General features: G+C 34.4%; 1 protein-coding gene across 2 annotated transcripts in view; it reads left to right on the forward strand.

Annotated features, from left to right (window-relative positions):
- LOC131032727 (truncated transcription factor CAULIFLOWER D) overlaps positions 1-23,967 on the forward strand; it is a 172,861-nt gene that overhangs the window by 9,021 nt on the left and 139,873 nt on the right. Inside the window, exon 1 of one of the 2 annotated variants that reach the window (XM_057963767.2) lies at positions 16,255-16,863. The exons of the other annotated variant lie outside the window; for it this stretch is intronic. Within the exon in view, the coding sequence (XP_057819750.1) occupies positions 16,682-16,863 (182 nt within the window). The 5' untranslated portion in view covers positions 16,255-16,681. Of the gene's footprint in view, positions 1-16,254; positions 16,864-23,967 lie in introns of those variants that run through there. 2 annotated transcript variants of the gene reach the window in all.

A 23,967-nucleotide genomic window follows, 5' to 3' on the forward strand; every position in this document is an offset into this window, starting at 1 on the left:
AACTTGAAGGCATACTACTTAATAAGATTACTTTAGCATCACCACCATCTACTTTAGAGTTTACACCTATAAGTTGATTGAGCACGAAACGAAAAGTACTAATATGTTGAACAATATTGTTGTTGAAAATGGTAGAGAAAAGTCTACATATCATATAATTATTAGGAAAGTTATAAAACACAGAAATAGTGTATTGATTATTCTCATATTTGAATTCAATAGGATTGATTTTACATCAATGTTTATTGGCTATATTAAGCCATTATTTTTTAGAACATAGCTAGCCTACGGGAATAACTTCCCAAGAAACTAACATACTCACTAATTAAATATTATTCTAAAATGTAATATGCCGACATCTCCCCCCCCCACCTTATTACATTAATCCAAACATGGGTGGAACATTGCAAGGGTTGAACACAACCCTTCTGGAGACTTTGATGGAGCACCTTTACCAATTCTCATTGCTCACCTATGAAACACCAAACTGACTACATCAATGGAACTCCTTATTGTAGCACTTGAAACCATTTGCACAACATGAGAGAACATAGAAGTGTTCCCACCCTCCGTCACAATGAGACACATTTCCTCCAAAATTCCACATCCCCTCCGAGTGTGTCTAATGCCTCTAATGCTGTATAGGGATGCCTTTTCTACAAAACTCCACATATCCACTAAGTGTGTCTAACACCTCCTCAATGTTGTGGAAACAATCCCTCTTCTTCTGTACAAATCACCAACCAAATGTTTGTGCATGAGACACCTTTCCTCTGAAAGTCGACATCTCCTCTGAGTGTGTCTAATGCTTCTTTAAGTGCTATACGAATCATCAACCAACTATGAATACACCAAGTGCGCCCACAAGAAATCTTGCCCCCTTTTGCTCCTTGAAAGGACACAAAATGCCATGCCCCTTCTTTTCTTTAGAGACACAAATATGGTACTTCTCATGCAATGAATTATCCCTAGGCGAGAAGCCAGCTTTTGATGATAAAAAACCTCCTGCCTCCAACCTACGATCACATCTTCTAAACACTAGTCATAAGAAAATGCATGTCTCTCTGAAAATTTTGAAACCTTTGATGGGTAATAACATAGACGACCCCAAAGATAAAAAAAATATGTATGGCCATGATGAAATTGAGCATATAAAGATGTCAAATTTAAGGAAGAAAAACATGCTCTTTGCATCGCAGACTTATGAAGATTTATGAACTTAAACCACACATCAATAGCTTATTTTCAATCATCCAGCAAGCTATCACTTTTTAAATCAACACCCAAAAAAAGCACTTCTACCAACAATTAAAATAGAGAGCTTGTATTAATCCTTATCCTGAATCAGAGACTCAAAAAGAAACTTACAAATTCCGATGGAACAAGATTCAATGTTGTAGACCGTTTTTGCCAGATATTGGTAGTAGTCTCTCTAGTAGTACAGTCCTCAATTGCTATCTACAAATGCATTGTAAGCAATCTTACGCCAGTGTTTTGATTTCATTTAACATTAATTAAGTTTTAAAATTGATAAAAAAAAATCATATATAAGAATTATATATATTGCATATTAATGTTAAATGATAATAAGTTAATACTTATTTATGATAAATGTCAGAATCTCAAATTTGATGTATTATGACAAGTTCTAAATTCACAATTTTATTAAATATATTGAAAAAATTAAATTGACTAAGTCTCTATATTCATATAAGAAAATAGAAACTTAAAAATTCAAGTTAAAATATTTTAAAAATTTCAAATCTGTTTTGTGTTTACTGTTTTGATAGATAAAAAATTGTCGTATGCTTCTCTGCTTTTCATCATCAGTGTTTAATTAGTATCTTTATAAAAAAACTAACCCTACTTTTTATGTATACAAACGTATATATTAATGTCCATTTAATAGGGAAATGACCCAGTAGTTGAGCGTATTCCAATTCTTGTGATAGAAGTTTAATACCCCCATACTTGTTGATTTAATGTCCAACTTTTGTACAACATTGCACTAATAGTTGTATGATAAATACCAATAATTGAATGAAATATATCATTTGTTGTGAAAAGTAACCAATCATGTGATGCCACATCAACTACACAAGTATTGGGGCCCTTTTGCACACCTATTGGTCTCACTTTTCTTTTGCGCTGTTTTGGCCACCTTGACAAAAAGCATGCTAATGTGGCATCATATTTGATGATGTGGTCCTGAAACGTTAGTTATAAGCAGGGGACTTGCCAAGTAAGCTGCTGTAAGAAATTGAAATTTCCACGTAAGATTTTGAGAAACTTAAAGTTAGGGTGCACAACTACTAAGTCCTCTCCCCTAATATATATACAAATGTATATATTAATGTTCATTCAATATTTAAAAAATATAAGCTGTACATTATTTTAAACTATTTTTATGTGAAGTGGTCCAAGTAATAGATTCTGTAGAGCTCGAGATTTAACGATAAAGTACTCGTCATAGATTAGTCTGAAAGTCTCGTCTTCGTTTGCTTTCAATTAGCAGAGTACAGATCCAATATTTTTGCCTGAAGTCACATGTAACGCAACATCTTTTCTTACAGTGGAGTACGTTCGTAGGTTTTATAATGTTGCCAAATCTGAAGAAAATCTCAATTAAATCCGGCATTGATTTGACTGCTGAATCTTTTGAAGGAAAATCTGAGCCACTTTCTAGAGTATTGTTTAGTGACGTTAACAGAACGCCAGCTTTTCGAGTACTAAAGCACCCCAAACCATGGTACCCATAATCTTTGTGACATTAGAAGAAGTAGCTGTTTAATATTTTCTTCATCATAAGTTGACCGCTAGACTAGCCTATTGAAAATGCAAAACTGCTTTCACAGAAACCAGTGGCTGCGGGCTGTGAGGTTAGCTAGCCTATTCTAGCAAACTTTTTTCGCCCTTTCAGTTCTGTTTTACACAAAACTACTTTAGCGAATCATGATTAGTGTGGAGTTTCTAGTTGTCAAATTTTTTTATTATAGAAGATTTTTATATCATTCATAATTTTGTTTTATTCAAATATGAATCTTTGAGTTGAAACCATTTTAATTGAGAGCAAAAGACTGATGGGTATCCATTCCTTCAAATTTCTACGAGGGACAATCCATACATCATCCCTAATGATGTTGGAGCCTAGCACTCAAAAAAACTTGATCTTTGATGGGCTCATCAACAACCATTCAACTTCACTAATAGATAAAGGGCACATTGATATCGTATCAAACTTTAGTTCCCATCCATTTCAAATTTTAACCTTTCTTTTATAAATTACATTTTATTAGAATCTATCCAAAAAAAAAGTATGGAAGCCCTCCCTATCTTGTGGTTAAAAATTTATGTTGAGAAAAGAGAAAAAAAAAAGTTATAATATAAAATATGAGGTTGAATGTAAAATTTATAAGAACTATGAATATTATTTTCAAAAGTCTTATTGAGTGGTATTATTTTGAATGGAAAGGATACAATAATAATAATTGTAAGGCAATGGACATTTTAGAAATTTTCTATTTAAAAAAGTTTCATAGTGAAACATTGAATAACACTTTTAAATTTATTTTAAAAATTTAGATAAGCCACCCAAAAAATAGACGTCCCCTCTCTCTCTTGTGGGTAAATTTTTTTGAAGAGAAAGGAGAAAAAAAGAAAAAGAAAAATAAATCATAATACAATATAAAATATGCGGTTGGATTCAAAATTTATAAGAAGTATGAATACTATTTTCAAGAGTCTTATTGAGTGATATTATTTTGAAAGGGAAGGGTGGTAATAATTGTAAGGCAATATGACATTTTAACAATGTTCTACTTAAATAGTTTAATTGTAGAATAGTCGATTTAAAAATCATGATTAGTGGTTATATTTTTATTGGTAAAAATTTACATAGAATAGCCCTTTAAGGAATGAACATCTTTGTAGATGCTTGAGATTTTTTACTCTAAAACTTATTTTCTTATGAGAAAAAATTATAATAAATAATAAAATTTTGTGATATGTGGTTAAATTTTACTTTCTCATAATTTCTTTTTAGAAAGGGAATTGAGATCTTCAAATCCATTCCTTTTATATTATAATAGAGAAAACATACCAAATTGTTGTCTTGAAGAGATGAAATAGCTCAGAACATTTTTATTTGATGAGATTATAGTAAACTAGAGATTCTTATACTAGAGGATTGATACATCCAAAAATTCCTAAAGCTATACTAAAGTAATTAGATGATGGGAAAAAATTATTTTTCTGTTTACATTTGATTGTCAATCTTCCTTTCAAGGAGGCATCCTCAACCATAGTGGAAAATTTCTTCCATTCTATATTACTTGGCATATTGTTAATAGAGCCACCACATATTTTGCTTACACTATAAAAAGAGAGGCAATGGGTTTTTTTTGGGATACCCATGACACTACTTCAAAAATAAAGTTGAAAACATGACCAAAAGTATTTTTTTATCATCAACACTTCCTCCCCATAAAGTATTAAGTACTAATGTAGCAATTATGGAAGGGCCTAGGAGAATATCATGATTGTAGAAGCATTTATTAATAAAAGAAACGGTGGTACTCAAAATATAAATAAACCATGAGTCCATACACACACACACATGTATATCTTATGGTGATGGTTGAATTCCTTTTCAAGATGAAGAAGGCTCTACTATCATTAGAAAATTATAGAAACAACCCTATAATTTAACCATCAAGGCAAACTACAAGTTGAAACTGTGTGAATTATTGTATGCTTCAGCTTTATTTATGCTATGTAGAAACAAGTAGAAATTTATGAAATATTTCCCACTAGTATGCCACTTTTTTCAAGTTAATAAATGATGGTATCAAGGTGAATTTCTAAAAGAAAATTTTAGTTTTTCCTTCACATTAGAGATTTTTGAGGATTAAATCAACATATTGTCCAAGATTTTGTTTATTTATTTTGATTTGAGCAAAATATTTCCCTCTTCTCTTTATAGTTTGAACTTTCATTCCAAAGAAAGTAGGAAATTTTGGTTGGCTTCTATATTCTAATAGAATAATTATAGAACTTTACATGGCAGTGACAAGAAGGGGCTTAGAATGCATCCATGGGGGAACTAAATATAATTTTGACAAGATTACAAGACCACATGAGATGCATCCAAAAACCAGCAATGATTGAGTCTATGGAAAGACCACATGGGTAGTCGAGAAGGTAAAATAGATAAGAACAAGATTTTATCAATGAACTAGTAAAATAGTGGCTAAAAAATGATATTTTGATAATGACGATGATAGTAAAGATGAGTAATTCTTTTGAATGACAAAGGAAATGAATGCGAGTCCATTTGATATTGAGAGAAAATTAGAAATTAATCCTTTTAATGAAAAGGTATTTGTAGAAATATTGGATACATACATTAACCAATTAGAAGTCCAATGTGCATAACATAAGTAGATCATAAAATATTATTTTTTCACACCTACAAATAATAAATTATGCCCTTCTATGGAGGGAACCATATGTTACAAATTTGAATAAATGAAAAAATACTTGATAAATGGGAAGACAAGAGTTGAAAAGGATAAATTTATGTGGAACAAGACAAGGTTGATCAAAAATAATTTGTAATGTTATACAAGCAAGAAGGTGGCCAAAATGTACAATATTATACAATAGAGTTTTAGTGACAAGCTATGCAAAATGGCATGCACTTGGATGTGACATGATGAGATTTGAATTGGATCCATTCTCACATTTGAAGGATGGTAGCCACTACCAATGCAATGTACTTGTATAGGGCATGCTCCCAAGCATACTATTAGAGAAGTAGAAGAAGAGATATGAAGGTGCATAGGTTCTGAATTCAAATAAATATAAAAAAAATTAGAAAGAAAAGAAAACTAGTATGGTTCTACAAAAAGATAATAAACAAAGATAAAATATCATTGTACTCATAATTTAGATATACAAATAAGTTTCAAAGAATTGGAATATTTATCGTGAAGTACATCCTAAAAATATAAATAAGGATAAATAAAATTAGATACAAAGAAATCCATGCTTACTATTCAAGAAGGTGAAATAGAGAGATGATGTGTCCAATATTAATGATAAACATGAAGGCCCTTTTTATTTTAAAATTACAAGTTAAAAATAGCATATTTATTACTTTGATAGATCTTGGATCACAATGTAATCTTACTTAAAGAGAATTTGTTTAAGAGGCTTGGGCTAAAAATGGAGGAGCATCAAAAGATTGTGCTTTAATCCTTCAACCCAGTAGACATCATCTGCGCTGCTCTTTGCATTAAGAGAAATGTTTCTCTTTCCTTTCACCATGCAGGGTGAATCATTTCCAAATCTCACAACTCCATTAAATTCCTTCAAAGTAAGAAATTTACTTCGATCACCGGTCATGTGGTGTGAACAACCAGTGTCTATGATCCAATCATTAGAACTATCCATGCGAGAAACTAATGCCTTCTGATCAGATGTCTCCTCTTTAATGGAAACAAAGACAATGTCTTCATTAGCATCTCCCTCAGATTCCTCATCAGGGATACCAACATCAACTGCAATAAGACAATCTCTTTTGCCTTTTCCTTTGTACTTCTTGTACTTCTCACGCTTATGCTCATTGTCACCATTAGGATAGTTAGCTGCAATGTGTCCAGTCTTGTTACATGCAAAAAATTTCAAAGGTAATTTACGTCTGTACTTACCGATACCTCTGGGTAACCACTTGGCCAACAATGCTTCAAGCTCGATTAGACTGTCTTCATCATTAACTTCTTTGTTGGGTCTAGACTCATAACAATGACTAAAATCTATGCTTTTCCTCATAGGTGGATTAGAAACTGAAGCTTTAAATGAAGATTCAGATTTTTGAGCACTACCATCATAACCATTTAATTCAAATGTAGTAAGTTTACCAATGATGGAGTCAAAAGTTACCTTTGTTTTATCAATATACTTTAGCTCTTGAATGGCTACAACTCGGATAGCGTAGATTGGTAGAAGGGTTCTCAACACCTTACTAACCACTGTGGCATCCTCCACTTTACCACCAACACTCTTGATCTCACCAACTATCTCCTTGATCCTCTGAACATACTGTTGAATATTCTCACCTTCAGCCATCTACATGTCATGAAATTTACCTCTCAGACTCTCTTCCTTGGCAATCTTCACATGCTCATCACCGCTATAGATTTCCTCAAGTTTCTTCCACACATCATAAGTAGTGTCCAAACCATGGACAACAACATACTCTAAATCAGACAAAGAACTGATAATGGCCTCCAATGCTTGATTGTTCTCTTGTTGCTCTTTCTTTTGATCATCAGACATAGACCCACTAGGTGCAACATATTGTATAACATATTCCTAGTATTGACTTCCTAGACACTTGATATAGATTTTCATCCTATCACTCCATATTCAATAGTTTTCCCTATTAAAATTCGGACCTTCTTTCTTCATCATGTTCTTCTAGATCTTTCCCTCAAGCTGTTAGGCTTAGACACTAGAGGACCTGAAATGCTCTGATACCAATTGATGGTATGATGAATCAGTAAGGATTTGGATAATTACTGAGAGAGGAGGAGGTGAATCAGTAGATAGAAAACTGAGTAAAATTTCACCAACCTAACTGGTTCAAACACTAAATTACAAACTTCAATAGCATGACAGTTTACCGATTTGACTGTTATATCAAAATAACAGTATAACAACTCTGAAACTCCCAAACCATTTATCCAAAACATCAAAATACTTTACTAACAATAGTAAAAGCACATTTCAGATTACTGTCGGTCATCTTATCATATCTAAGTGGATTTAACAGTTAAGAAAATTAACTATATCAAACATAACCACAAAAACCATTCACCACTTGAGGGTGAATTCACAATACTGGTTCCCACTTTTTGACCAACTTTGACACTTAGATGAATATTTTGAAAAAAACCTTCACTTTCCAACACCTATAACTTTTAAACCGTTAAGAATTTGAAGATGATATAAACTAGTGATTTTTAGCATCTTGTTTGTAGATTCTGAATATGTTTTTTTCAAATTTGTTTGAATAAAATTTTATTGATTTTTCCATCTCCCTCAAAAAGTAGTTTTTTACAGCAAACAACATATTTTAAGAGTGATGTGTATCCCAAAATGCATAGTTTTTTTTCTTCTATAAATGATTAAAACTTAATTCTTTTGAATTTTGGTTTGTAACATCAATACCCAGGGCATGCAGTTGGTTTGATAGTGATATGTTGAATATTTTTCATTTTATTAAGTTTTGAAGTTTGACTAATTATAATTTAGATATAGGTGTACGTTTGAACACATAACTTGTTCTATATATATCAAAATTCAATTTTCTTGTTTTTTTAGAAAGAAAACACCAATACCTAGTGCATAGATATTTTTCAGAATTTTTTTGAATTAGTTTACTATTTTTCCCAATGCATTGAACAAAGAAGTTCATGTTCGGTAAAAAACCTACATTCATAAGAAATAAAATAAAAATATATTAATGAAATTAAATATATTAAAAGTTATACTATTTGGAAAGCTTATAATAAGGACTAAATACCTATAAAGAAAAACTTTTAAATGAATTAATTTGACCCCCCAAAAGCTAATGTAAAATTGGTTTTTTTATCAGCATTTGATAGATGCAAAGGAGGCTCCATTGCAAGTATGATTTACAAATAGAGAGGTTCTATCCAAGAAATTTTGATCTAACAGCCTTTGATTTAACTCTCTTCAATTAATTACTTCAAATGGGACCTCTTAAAACTTAAATCATTATATTTTCTCAAAAATGTACGATTTCAGCAAAAATCAGGACGTACCAAAAAGTGGGAACTAGCTTTGTGAGTTCACCCTTGACACAATGATTTTTGACATGGAAACCCAGATGTGAAAAACCACGGTGGGGATGAATACCCATAAGTATTTTGAACTCTTCTAAAGTTCGTGTTGGCATATGCACACTCCAATCAGACATTGTATGTGATTGAAGGTTTTGTCATTGATGGCAACCTTGCAATCCTATGGCACCGACAAAGACATTATACCAGCATCAACAGATCACACTCAACACTGGCACTCAGGACACCGGCACCGGCACAGAAGAAAAGAAGTATACCAGCACAAAGGCCGACAGGATTTTTGTTATATAATATTTTGTTTATTATTGTAAGCCGACTTGGCAAATTGTAAAATGACTCTTATATATAAAGGAGATCATTGTAGACATTTAAAAAAGGGATGTAGAAGCATTAAGGAAAATATTAGGCAGACTGAATGTGCGAAATATAGATTCAAGGGTATATGTAAAGAACAGAGCAGGAACCGGTACTGAATCTGGCATTGAAGATGCTATTGTAAAGCAGTACAAGTTATTGGATTAGTATAATCCTTATTTGTAAGTCAGTGTGACTTCCCATTGAGTAGTGAGCTCTAAGTAGTTGGCCTTCTTGCATGTGCAGGCCCCTATTGTAAGTAATATTCTCTTACTGGCCAGTGAGTGAATATTGTGGGTCACAAATCCCACTGAGGTTTTTCCTACAACGGGTTTCCTCGTTAACATCTTGTGTTATGGTGTACTTTTCATGTGGATACTCTTGATTCTGTTTATTGCATTATTTCTTGCATACCGGTACACTGTTATATTATGTTCTGCATGTTTTAAGTTAAGAAATTCTAATCACTGGTTAGATACTGATTCACCCCCCCCTCTCAGTATCTGTGGGACCCCTAACAGTTCGTCCTGACAGGAGCCAAGCCTGTAAAAGCTTTACAAAAATTCCTGTTAGTTGCCACCCAGTTAAGGGATTGACTATAATGCCCTGTTAGAAGCAATACCCTGTTCGGAGTACCCTCGGTAGAGGATTTTAAATCCAAGCTAATGGATCACCTAGTTAGAGGATTGAGATAGCACTAAGCTTGTTAAAGCTTACTCGGTTAAGGGATTTGATTGTTGTATTTGTTAGAGAACAACAGGGGTTTGTTGATCTCGTAAATAGCACTACTCTGCTTGATCAGATCCTTTTCATGCTCCTATCTGCCTTTACACATACTGCAGATACACCTTCTAGTTCGGCAATCAATCACACTAACACTTAACCAAAATTGCCAACACTACAACAAAACAAATTGTCGACCTTATAAGAAAAACAACAAGTCGATAACACATCACAAACCTAAGATCTTATAGACATTATAAACAAATCGGTTCAAGTATGAATGTTAGATTACAAAGCAATCATTGCACATTTTTCAAGACAACCTCGACCGCTCCTTGATCACCGCTTCATCGATTCTAGTAACTCATCACGCGGTTTCCTCTTCGTGCAATGTACTTGCTCATTCCCAAGATAAAACCGTTATCTATACGCGCCAAAAACCATTTGCAACTCATCACATACAACATGCATACATGGCATAATCATCACCGTTCATCATTTGATCATAAACCAATACAACTGATTCACCAAGCTCCATCAGTTAGGGTTTCGCACCTAAACAGGTAAGGTTACCGGTTGATCTCACTGCTTCTTAAGTAATACCGGTTTCCTTCACTAGCTCACCTACCGGTTGCAAAACAACATCATTACTGGTTATAATTGACATTAATGACAACATAATAGTTCATTAATGCAATTTTCATGCAAATGCCAACATCCCTACTAGAGAGAAACAATGTCAATAAGAAGCTTCAAAAGTGTAAAACAGGAAAGCCTAAGAGTACTAGCTTAATGATTTTTCACTAATTCCATATTGGGTTTGAGACTAGTTTACAATTGTTGAAGAAAATAAATCTACAATCCTTGAAATAATTTAAATAAAAGATTTTTTTGTCAAAAGTATAACACGAAAAAACTCAATAAAAATCTATTTATTTAAAATTAAAAAATAACTAAATGTTATTATAGAATCAAAAGGAGAGAACGTGATTCTAGACAAAGAAGCTCATTGTCCATAATGCTACAGATTGTGTAAACATTCATGTGTTGCATTATCATCCACATGGTCCAAACACTTGAAAGTGTTTGTTTGCATTGGAATTATTACCTACAAACATGAAATACATAATTGAGAGTAAGATTAAATTCACAAAAAGTATTAGTAAAATAATAATTGTAGAGTGAACTAATCTATTAAAAAAGAGGAAGACATCATTAAATTCCCAAGAGGTTGCATATCTTCACTTAAATAAATTTGTATTTGCAAATATTGAGAACAAAATTGAGTCTTTTTAATGGTTTTTATGTAGGTCAAACCCCTAATTTTGTATTTCTACCTCCTGTAGCGTCCTAAAATTGCGACACTTGCAATTTCGACTGCATTTCGGTCTTCACGATGGCGACGCAACACGCAACCTGAATGGAGACCCCAAAACTTGCTCACGACACTGAAAACTGCATTTTTCAAGCACCATTGGCCTGAACCTCCTTGCACCCCGCTGTCTCGGAGGTGGGACCAGAGCGCCCAGCGCCCTGGTCCCTCAGGACCAGGGCACCCAGCGCCCTGGTCCGCCAGGACCATGGCGCCCAGCGCCTTGGTCCTCCAGGACCATGGCGCCCAGCGCCCTGGTCCCTGGGTCCTATTTTGGGCCCGGTTTCCTAAGTGATATCGGGTCTTTTTTATTGCAATTTGGAAATATACTTCCCTGGTCGGCCTAAGGTCGGGAAAATCAGTCTATCAACCCTAATTGACAAGTATATAAACTACATTTTTCTCTCTCATTTGAGATAGATGAGAAGGACATATGTGTACAAAGCGTGGAAACTATACTCAAGCATTCAAGCATTCAAGCAATTGATCATTCCAAGTCTCCATTCAAGGCTAAGTGTTGCATTCAAGTCAAGGATTCAACCATTGAAGAGGAGATCACTTATTACATGCTACATACTACAACATACAACATCTAAACCTTTGCACATAAGGATACAAACATCCTTAGAACAAGGTATTAGTACTTGTTTTACATTACAGTCATTTACATTTTCAGCACTTGCTCATTTCTTGGTTAATTCCGAAACCGGGGTTTGACCTAAAGGCAAACCCCTAATCCCTAACCCCCCAATCGTCTTCGCTTTTCTGTGTGTAGGTTGCAGGTACGCAGCTGAGATTGAAGATCTGGAATCCTTGTGCAGAGACGAACAGATCCCCCTTCGTTTTGCGGATTTTTCGGAGGACCGTGGCGCCGGGTGCCATCGTCCCGACAAATTTTTCTCAAATTTGCAAGACAGCGCCGTATCGACATTCTACTGCTAATTCCAGGTCCGCAGCTTCATCCTATAACCTAAACTCAGTTTATAAGCGAATCTTTATGACTTTCTATGCATCCTTAGCTTAATTTCCTTAATCAACATTCTTTACAAAAGAGGGTAGCCTTGCTTTCCTAACCCTTGAAATTCATTTAGCATCCAACCTTACATTGTGTGGGATTGGATCTTATGAGTTTCAACCCCTCTTTTGAATGTAAAGTCTCTCCCCTAAGTGAAAACCCATCGAATCCTAGCGAACCTCCCTTCTCTCTCCTCGGAGTTAGAAGAGGGGAGACCAACTAGGGTTCAACCGCGATTTTCCGCTTTACACCTCCATAACAACAAAGACAAAGAAAATGAAATAGAGTATGTGTTCTCTACCAAAGTTAGACATAAACCTGCTTAGAACTCCCATTAGACTCGGGTTGTATCTTGTCTTAGAATACAAACCATTGCATACATTATGCTACCAATGACACTAGTATAATGAACATTAGATATATCCTAAATATCATCATCAAAATTAGGACACGTCTAAACACATCTTAGTACAAACCAAAAATGAAATATTTATTGGTTTATAGTGCTACATTTTAAATCTTTGCAAAATGGTATCAACATACTTACTCTAACTTAACCAAATATTTTTATGAACTTGATCCCTATTGATCTCCATCCCAATAATATATCTAGTAACCTCCAATTCTTCCATATCAAACGTGTTAGAAAGGTAACTTTTGAGCTCCCTAATCTTCGCCTTGTTGTTACCAATAAACATGTCATCAACATACAAAACAATAATCAATATCTAATCATCATTACCCTTAATATAAACATCTTGATCCTCTTCGTTTCTAACATAACTCAATTTGAATGCAAAATCGTCAAACTTTTGTCACCACATTTTGGGTGATTGTTTGAAACCATTCAATGATGTTTTGACCTACAAACCAAGTGTTCTTTTTCATTCATAACAAAACTGCCAAGTTGTTGCAAATAAATTGCTTTTTTAAGATCCCCACGCAATAAATTAGTTTTTTAACATCCATTTTTTCAATCTTAAAGTCACAAGCAAAAACAAGAGATAATAGGAGTCTTAGAGAGGTTAGCTTAGCAATAAGAGAATATTTTATCGAAATCAACTCCCTATGTTTGGGAGCAACCCTTGGCCACTAGTCTAGCCTTGTAATGCTCTAAGCAACTGTTTGCACCAAACCTCTTTTTAAATACTGACTTAAATCCATGTGCTTCCTTCTTTTGGGAAAAATAACAAGATCTCAAGTGTCACAACTATCCAAAGCCATCATCTCCTCCTACATGGTTTGCATCAAAGACTCACTTTCCTTGGAAGAGAGAGCCTCCCTATAAGATCCATGTTCATTGTCAATAATTATTAAAAAAAAATTATAATGGAAATCTAGGTGGTGATACCTTTCAATTGAATTTTGTTCCCTTGTGGACATCCTTAGGATAGGAGTAATGGGCTCTTCTTGTTCTTACTTTGCATTCTCATCTTGCACATCATCTAGACTCTTTGAACCCTCTTATGATCCATCAAACTTTTCGCCCATATGTGCATCTTCTTTCTTCTCAATCTTAGTTTCTTACTGCATCATATTTGTCTTTTCGTTTGGATATTCTTCACTTGAGTAAGCTCTAAATTCCTTGAAAAACACATCTCTATAAAATATAACTTTACGAGTTAGTGGATTCCAAAGCTTATAAACTTTTATATTTGAATCATAACATGGAGATCTATTAATTAAATAACAAGTAGTACCAACAAATTCTACCAAAAAACATTTATCTAGCTTAGGACTACTTAACATGCTCCTAGGTCTTTCCATTAATGGACAGTTCATTCTTTTTGCTACCCCATTTTGTTGGGGAGTATAAGGTGTAGTCTTTTGCCTAACAATTCCCTCTTTTACTACAGTTCCAACACTTCACTATACTTTTTTCAGGGGTCTTAGAACCTCCTTTTGACTTATCCTTCTTTTTATCCCTTTTAGGTCCTTTCTCCTTGTAACTTCCTCAAACATGCAAGTCATCTTGGGACCCAACATTAATGGTCTTTCTCACTATTTCTCCCGAGAAAAGTATAGGAATAATACTGCCCATTTTCAGTTTTGTACCACCACTACTTATTGCAACAATTAGATATTCACAAGATTTAAGCAAAGAGCAAAGCAACAAAATACACTTATCAAAATCCTTCATTTCCAAAGATTACAAACATCTTTTGAGATATAAACTATTAGAAAAAATCTTAGTTTGATAGATCTCACCTATTTTCCTCCACAACTTATATGTTTTGTTTTATGTAGATGCATTCGAGAGAACAAAGCCTATAAGGCACAACCAAATGGTTCTACATGCCTTCTTGTTTAACTTCTTCCAATCTTCATCCAACAAAGTAGAGGTAGATGGGATTTTCTTCTGAAACAGGCAACCACTGATCTCTCACTTCAAGGAGATGTGCCATTTTAAACTTCCACATCTCATAACCAATTCCATTAAACTTCTCAATATAATAGCAAGAAGTAGAGGCCATGGTAACAATCTTTCATAGATCTACGAAAAACCCACAAAGCAAAAGCTACCACTATAACAAACAACCTTCATCACTTATAAGAGAAAGGTGCCTCTTCCTCAATAAATCTATTGACTCTAATACCAAATGTTGAATAACAAGCTTGTACTATGAACTTAAAACCAAGTGTTTACAAATAGAATCCAAAAATTACCCCTTAAAGAATATGATTGTAAAATCAAAGAAATAAATCGAGATCCATAACACGGTTAACACACGATACTCATGCAGAAAAGCCTAAGAAAAAACATCCACCACAGCAAGAGAGGCAAGTATATAACTAATCCAATGAGATTAAAACAACAACAAAAATTCTGTGGAAAACTATATCTAATTCTACATCACCCTATTACTCACACAACTGAATAAAACTTACTACAAACTACTAGCTCAAGGCCCCAATCCATAGAAACTCTTGAGATTGACTATCATTGTGGTATTACAATACAACACCAAACAAAACAACCATCTCACACCTACCTACTTGGAATAATGCATGTAGCCCAAAAGAGTCACTTACATATGCTCTTACATTTGTCATAAGGCATCTCTCCAAATTATCTTACATATTATCTTACGTGCCTCCCGTTAATGATCGTGCATGCGCGACGTTTTTAATACGTGAAAGCAGGGACGTTAGCAAGCAAGAGTACTTCCAACTGTGACGGCAATTAACACAAAACAGGAGAGTCGTCGTCAACTACCTGGCACTTTCCAGTAACACGAATCGGAAAACTGCTCTCCATATTCGAGGACAACATAGATAGTCGACACGTGTTATCTTCTTCCCTCACGACAGAGATAATTATGATGCTCTTTCTAGTTAAGGAAATAAGCGGAGCACTTCAAATTCGATTGGCTATGAAGCAAGTTGAGCTAAACAAATTGAGTTGCACGGAAGAAATGCTTTCCTGTGTTATAGAAAATTAGATATAAACTTAAATTGCTATGGCATACCAGACTAACGGAATATTTGCAGGCTTTGCGTGAGTCGAAAATGATGAGAAGATATATTGTTTGATGGGGCCTTGACAAGCGACAGAACTATTTGTTTTGTGAGTGCTAAAATGTTTGTTCATCCAAGAAAGAAATTCGTGGGTTAGATTATAATGTAAGTAGTGCATATTGGGTAAAAATTGTGAGAAAAAGTTTCGGTGGGTGAGGTCAGAAAGATGTGTAAGGGAAGTTCAGTGAGTAAACAATTCTGGAGTCATATTAGACTGGTTTATTAACCGGTGTTCATTGAGTTAAAATTGTGAGAAGTCGTCCTGGGGTTCAATCATACTTGTTAGTAAGGGTGCTTTTTGTAATAAACGCAGAATTTTTTTAGGTCATATCAGATTGGTGAATAAGTTTGCTTATAGACTTGAAATTCATGAAAGAAGTGTGATCAGATATAAGTGGTGAGTAAGGGTACTCATTCATATAAATTCTCAAAAAGAAGTCCGTCGGTTAGATCAGATTGGTAAGTAATGGTGCTCATTGAGTTCACATGGGAAAGAAGTTTGTAGGACTGATCAGACTGTTGAGTTAGGGGGTGCTCATTGAACTAAAATTTTGTGAAAAAAATTTGTGGGTTGAATCAGACTGGGTAGAAGAGGTTGCTGTTTAGTTAGATTTGTAAGAAAACAGTTACAGTCAGATCTAACAAAGGAATAATGGGTGCTCAATGGGTTGATATTTTCTTCCTTCTTTTGGCTGGTTAGCTCAAAATTTATGTTAAAGGAAGGCGGGCCGGGCTTGGACATTGCTTAATAAATAATTAAACGTTTGTTATCACCAAGAAAAAGATTGTGGGTATAACAGAATAAGAAACATGGGGCGAGGGAAAGTCGAAAAGAAACGGATCGAGAATAAGATTAATCGGCAGGTGACTTTTTCCAAGAGGAGAAAAGGGTTACTGAAAAAAGCGGAGGAGCTTGCTGTGCTCTGCGATGCCGAGGTTGCAGTCGTCATTTTCTCCAGCAGAGGGAAGCTTTACGAGTATGGCAGCAACGGGTATGACTTCCATCCTTTTTTTTCCGTTTTTCGCGGTTTAGTTAATTTTTTCAGAGAGAAAAATTTGAGGGTTTGTTTTTTATTTCAAGAGAGAGAAAACTAACAGCTCATTTATTTGGTAAAAGCGTTTGAAATTACTGCTTTATTGAAATATTGAGAAAATAAGAAGTCGGTTTCGATAACTTGTCAGGCTATATTATATTTGAGAAGCAAATCGTAAAGCTGAGAATTCCACTGTGCGTTGTCTTTTAATAAATTAGCCAGATTGGACTGAAAATGTCAGGAAATTTATCAGCTTTTACAGTATTTGAAATTAGTTTGCGTTTTCGACAGTGCCTTGTATAATGCGTTTGGTTTGCTTGTTGATATATTTTCCGTGTAGAAATAAGTCTTCGACAAGCAAATCGTAATGCTGAGAATTCCACTGGGTGTAGTCTTTTAATAAATGAGCCAGATTGAACGGAAAATTTTAGGGAATTTATCAGCTTTTACAGTATTTGAAATTAGTTTGCGTTTTTGAAAGTGCCTTGTATAATGCGTTTGATTTGCTTTTTGATGTATTTTCCGTGTAGAAATAAGTCTTCTGAAGGATGTTTCTCGACAATTACATTTCTTCTGTCTCTTTAAAAGACGAAATTTGTTTAATAAAACATGGCACGATTTTTCCACAAAAGCGCTCATACATATTAAACGCTTCCTTTTGACTTTCGATTTTTGTGTTTAAAACATAAACACACTTCAAAATTTCGAACAGATAAGAAATAGAATTTAAGAACTGTATCAGCGTTTACGTTAACAGAGAAACAGGCTAAGAGTGAGGCTCAGAATTGTATGGTTAAGATCATTATTTGTTATCCGGAAATTAGAAAGCTTATATTGAAGTAAGTGAAGACACAGTATTCCGAAGAGTACCATGATTCTCGAGAAATACGAAAAGTCGTGTTGCATAAAAACAGAAAAAAACATAAAAGGAATTTATCTTAAGCCACCAAAGTGAAAAGATACTGAAATCTTTCGACTCCCCTTGCTAGTAGCAGTTTTGTCTGAGCTTAAAGATGCTGGCCTCCTATCTAAATATTCAACTGCAAGTTAGCTTGTTGGAATTATCATTTTCTCACTCTCAGTTTTAAGATTGTTTCCAAATATATTTATTAGAACGTAATAGAGAAATAGAAATCCCAGCTAGTTTTCGATACTTCTTTAGCTAGTCTCTCTTGCGACCCCAGCCCTCCCATTTTTTAGATTACAGTTAGCTTTCAAATAAGTTAGACCATTCTTTTATCGATTCAACAACGTCATATACGTTTCCAGTCCCATTCACCGAATCAAATCTTTGGATTTTACTGCCTTCTTTCAACTTTCAGTCTTAAATTCATATCTGTCTCCTCATTCATGAATAAATTCATATAGACAACCCACAAACAATATTGAGGCGGCCTAAATGGAGTTTTCATAGGGTCTTCTAGGGATGCCATTTGATTGTTGAAATTACTCTAGGATTTAATGTTAGTGATGCTCTATAGGGACATAAGCTTGAAGTTGTATGTAATTGTATTGTAATTGCATTAAAAAATTAATTTTGTTCTTTAAAATGTGTGTTTTTCTCTTAAGCCTTTTCTCCATGTATACTATTGTGTTATGGTCGTAATGCTTTTGTGAGTTACATATCTTTGCGTATCACTTTCATACTATTGTATATATGATTTTTGAGAATGCAAAAGGGAAAATCTAAAATAGAACTTGATGAATGTTGATTCAAAACATATGTCTTTAAATAGGTCATACAAACAAAACCAAAATTGTTACATAACCATGACAACCAGACAAGCAGTAGTTTATTAATTTAAACTACAACTAAAACTATCAACAAATGTAATATGTTTCAGCATTCCCCCTTATTACATTAATCCAAACAAAGGACATAACATTGCAAGGGTTGATACAAGCAAGAATTCTTTGGGAGACATTAATGAAATGACTTTTATCAATCTTCCTTGCTCACCCAAAAATATGCCAAATTGATTGCATCAGTGGATCTCCTAACTACAGAACCTGCAATAATTTGCACAAGGTGAAGGAACATAAAGTGTTTCCAACCTCCTTACACAATGAGACACCTTTCCTCTAAAATTCCACATCTCTTTTGAGTGTGTCTAATGCATCCTCTAGTGTTGTGCAAACAATGCCTCCTTTGTTGTACAAATCACCAACCTAACATGAATACAGGAAGTGCACCCAGAAGAAATCTAGCCCCACTTACTTCTTTAAGGGACACACATCATGCAAAGCCCCCTCTTTTCTTTATGGACACAAATAGGGAGCTTGTCTCATGCAATGAATCATCCCTAAGTGAGAAGGTAGCTCGAGATGATAGATTTCCTCCTGTCTCCATTTCCTATAGTGTTCGGTAGTATCTCTCCACTCTCTAATTCATATATCATTTGTCAATGTCATGGTAAGGTGATTCTTTTGTATGTATTTTAAAACTACAATATTTTATTTCATCTTCAATCGTAGCAAGGGCTTTATTCTTCTTCAACTCCCCATCGATGTGATCTTTTGGCATATTGAATGCAATTTATTTGAATATGTTCAATTTTCTAACAATAATAGAATTTAAATTCTTTCACTATTGAAATGTTAGACTTCTTCACAAGCAAAGTACTTTCCTCAATAATTGAATGTCTCTTTTTAACTTTACTTTCTTCGTCAATCAAAGAAGAAATCAAAGTTTCCAATCTAGGATTCATTTTGCTTAATGTAAAAACTATTGGGAATTACTGTTCACATAGGTGGTAATATTGCATCATAAGATGCATAAATAATTAAGCATAAAATATTTAAGTGGGTGTTGATATATGTATTGTAAATAAGTGTCATATTAATTATATTAAGTTGTTGAGAAACAACTTAATATTATTATTAAACACATGGTTTGTTTAATAAATTATTTTATTAGTGATATGGATGTTGTTAAAACAACTCAACATAATAAGAAAACTAGTTTAGGAGATTTCCCATAAAATAGGATTAGAAAATCCTATATATGCAATATGTATTGAATGAAATGAAGAGAAGAAAGATATTATTATTTGTGTGCAATTTTTTTTTTTTTTTTTTTTGTTTCCTCTTCCCATATTTTCTAATATCGTATCAGAGCGTTGTCATTCTCGTGTGCCTGTGATAGGATAAATGCATTTGGAGATATGGTGCATGAGCGGATAGTATGAATATGTTTGTAGTTAGAGAAAGAGTCAGCGCAGATCTCTTGTTCACAATATTAGTGCAATGTATATACAAGCTTGAGAGACTCCTACAGTAGGAGGAAAGACATTTGCAATAATATTGGTGGCGAATTTTGCTAAAGGAGACATGTAGAAACCAGCAAATCTGTGATACAGTCGCTATCGCCCACTTCCATTCGTTGTAGCCTGCAATCTCATTTTACAAATAGGTCCTTCATTGGTGGGCTCTCTCAATACTCATAGGCACGATAGAGGAATCGGCCCAAGTCAAATCTTATATGGTCATTTCCGCCATCCAATGTTGTTGATCTACTATCTGAGGATAATTTCCTGTGATCGCAGTAGATTTGTGAAGGTTGACGAGTGTGTAGGCACGAGCAAAGGTCGATCTACATTGAGTAAGGTTGTTTGAAATCGAAAGGCCAGCAGCCAGGGTGCCATAAATCATAGGCAACCTGTGTATCGAAATAAACTCTAATACGACCAATCAAATTGTGAACCTTTGTATCCACGCAAAGAATTTCATGATTCTAGATCTATTTTATGTATTTTTTTTCATTTTTTTTCATTAGATAACATTGAAGAGTGTCTATTGATAGTTTTATCATCGTAGTTCATTTTTGTCTAATGTTTCAAAATGTCGTATTGGTTTGTGTTATAGTCTATTAAAAAAAATGGTGTGTTGTCAAAGTCAAGGTATAATATTTTGCTTAGAATATAGTTCATTTTTCGAGTCTTTAATTGTTGTATCAAAAATATTATTTCAATTGTAATTGGATGCATTCTCAATTGTACGCGACATTCATTTTGTGGGGATTCTAAAATTGATCTTCAATATCAAATATTTTCAATATGGAGAAAAATAGTATACTAATCGAAAAGCTTCAAGGTTCAAGGTTCAACACATGACAAATCAAGTTACAATTGATCCTTATAGAATAGGATCTGTGGGATGTGGTAAGTGGAGTAACAATAATGTTGACTGATGCTGATGAAATTGCAAAGTGGACTGCAAAGGATAGAAGGGCAATGGCTCTTACTAGTCTTGGACTTTTAGATGCGTACCTCCACCATATTGACTTATCGAAGACCTCAAAGGACGTGTGGGATAATTTGAATGCCTTGTTTGGATCAAAAGAATCAAGTGCAAAGATGGGTCTAAAGAGGAAATTGGTCGGGCTGAAAATGATGGAAGAGGACAACATTATTCAACATCTAAATAAGTTTTGATCCCTATCAAATAGAACTAGCTGGGATAAAGGCTAAAGTAGAAGATGACGATTCAAAAGCTATTTTGTTAAATAGCATGCCTCGTAGTCATGGAAGCATTGTTTTGACATTAAACAAAGTAGATGTTGCCTTAGAGGAAATAATATCTAAATTAATTGATGAAGGAGTCAAGAACACTGACTCAGTTATAGACGAAACTACAATGTATGGTAAAATAAGTTGAACCATTCTTCCAAATTTAGTACTTCTACATTAAAGGGAAATCATTCCTTCAAGAATAGAAGTTTGTGCTATTATTGCAATAAGGGACACATTGTTATGAATTGCACTTAGCGTGCCAAGGATCTCCTTGATGGCAAGATGAATATAGATAAGGCATTGGTTGTAGATGGTGATGAAGAGTGCCTTCATGTGGTGGCTACTAAAGATCCTCCACATGAAGACAGTGAGGAGGAATATGTTCTCTAAATCAAATCTACTAGAGGTTGGAGGCACAAAAGGCTAGAGGAAATTTAGTGAGTTCTCATGTCAGTCACTAGCGATGGGGTCGTGAAACTGCATTAGTGACAAAAGAACATGTGCCAAAACAACTAAAGCCAAGATCGATTTCTAGGTGGCAACGACAACCGTCTCATCTCATTTGTGATCAAAGTGGGAATGATCTACAGTGGTGGCTGCATATGCGACGAGGACTTGGTTCTCAAAGATTGTATTTGTGATTGGATGTGTATGTCTCCAATCACTATTGCTAGTTGTTTGTGAATGCATGTGTTTGTCCCCATTCACAATCTATGGTGTATGTGATTGAAAGTGTTTGTCCTTAGTCACATTTGTTGGGTAATTATGACTAGATGTGTGTTTCCCCAATCGTAATTGTTGTGAGCAAATGTGTGTGTCCATGTTCATGACTAATTTTGGAAAGATGTGTTTGTCCCTATCAAAATTTGACGTAATACCTTGGATAGATGTTTAGTCCCTATCCTCAGTTCCATGGGTAGCTGTGTTTGTACCTATTCTTGGATGAAAGTATAGGGAGCATGGTGAGGCTAGTTCCACTATTGCTTCACATGAGTAGATGTGTATGTCCCTACTCATACTTTAGGATGAACTACTATGTGTGGTCATCAAGTATTGTGATGTACTTTCACCCCATGTTCACACTAAGGGGGGGTGTTGGGAATTAGTGTTCACATAGGTGGTAATATTGCATCATAAGATGCATAAATAATTAAGCATAATATATTTAGCGACGTGTTGATATATGTGTTGTAAATAAGTGTCATATTAATATTAAGTTGTCGAGAAACATCATAAAATATTATTATTAGACACATGGTTTGTTTAATAAGTTATTTTATTAGTGGTACATATGTTGAGTTGTTTTAACAACTCACCATAATAAGGAAACTAGTTTAGGAGCTTTCCTATAAAATAGGATTAGTAAATCCTATAATTGCAATATGTATTGAATGAAAAGAGGAGAAGCAAGATATTATTATGTGTGTGCAAAATTTTTTGCATTTGCCGATATTTTCTAATAAAAACAATATGATCAAAACTTAAAGGCATACTGCTTAATAAGATTACTTTAGCATCACCATCATCTACTTTAGAGTATACACCTATAAGTTGATTGAGCACGAATTGAAAAGTACTAATATGTTGAACAATATTGTTGTTGAAAATGGTAGAGAAAAGTCTACATATCATATCATTATTAGGAAAGTTATAAAACACAGAAATAGTGTATCGATTGTTCTCATATTTGAATTCAATGGGATTGATTTTACATCAATGTTTATTGGCTATATTAAGCCATTTTGTTTTAGAAAATAGCTAACCTATGGGAATAACTTCCCAAGAAACTAAGATACACACTAATTAAATATTAATCTAAAATTTAATATGCCAACATCTCCCCCCCCCCTTATTACATTAATCCGAACATGGGTGGAACATTGCAAGGGTTGAACACAACCCTTCTGGAGACTTTGATGGAGCCTCTTTACCAATCCTCATCGCTCACCTATGAAACACCGAATTGATTGCATCAGTGGATCTCCTTACTTTAGCACTTGAAACCATTTGCACAACATGAGAGAACATCCCCTCTAAGGTGTGTCTAATGCCTCTGATGTTGTATAGGGATGCCTTTTCTGCAAAACTCCACATATCCTCTGAGTGTATCTAACGCCTCCTCATGTTGTGGAAACATTCCCTCTTCTTCTGTACAAATCACCAACCAAATGTCTGCGCATGAGACACCTTTCCTCTGGAAGTCGACATCTCCTCTGAGTGTGTCTAATGCTTCTTCAAGTGTTATACGAATCATCAACCAACGATGAATACTCCAAGTGCACCCACAAGAAATCTTGCCCCCTCTTGCTCCTTGAAAGGACACAGAATGCCAAGCCCCTTCTTTTCTTTAGGGACACAAATATGGTACTTCTCATGCAATGAATTATCCCTAGGTGAGAAGCTAGTTTGTGATGATAAAAAACCTCCTGCCTCCAACCTCCGATCACATCTTCTAAACACAAGCCATAAGAAAATGCATGTCTCTCTGAAAATTTTGAAACCTTTGTTGGGTAATAACATAGATGACCCCAAAGATAAAAAAAATATGTAT

The sequence above is a fragment of the Cryptomeria japonica genome, chromosome 5 (assembly GCF_030272615.1).
Source record: "Cryptomeria japonica chromosome 5, Sugi_1.0, whole genome shotgun sequence".
NCBI lineage: Eukaryota > Viridiplantae > Streptophyta > Pinopsida > Cupressales > Cupressaceae > Cryptomeria > Cryptomeria japonica.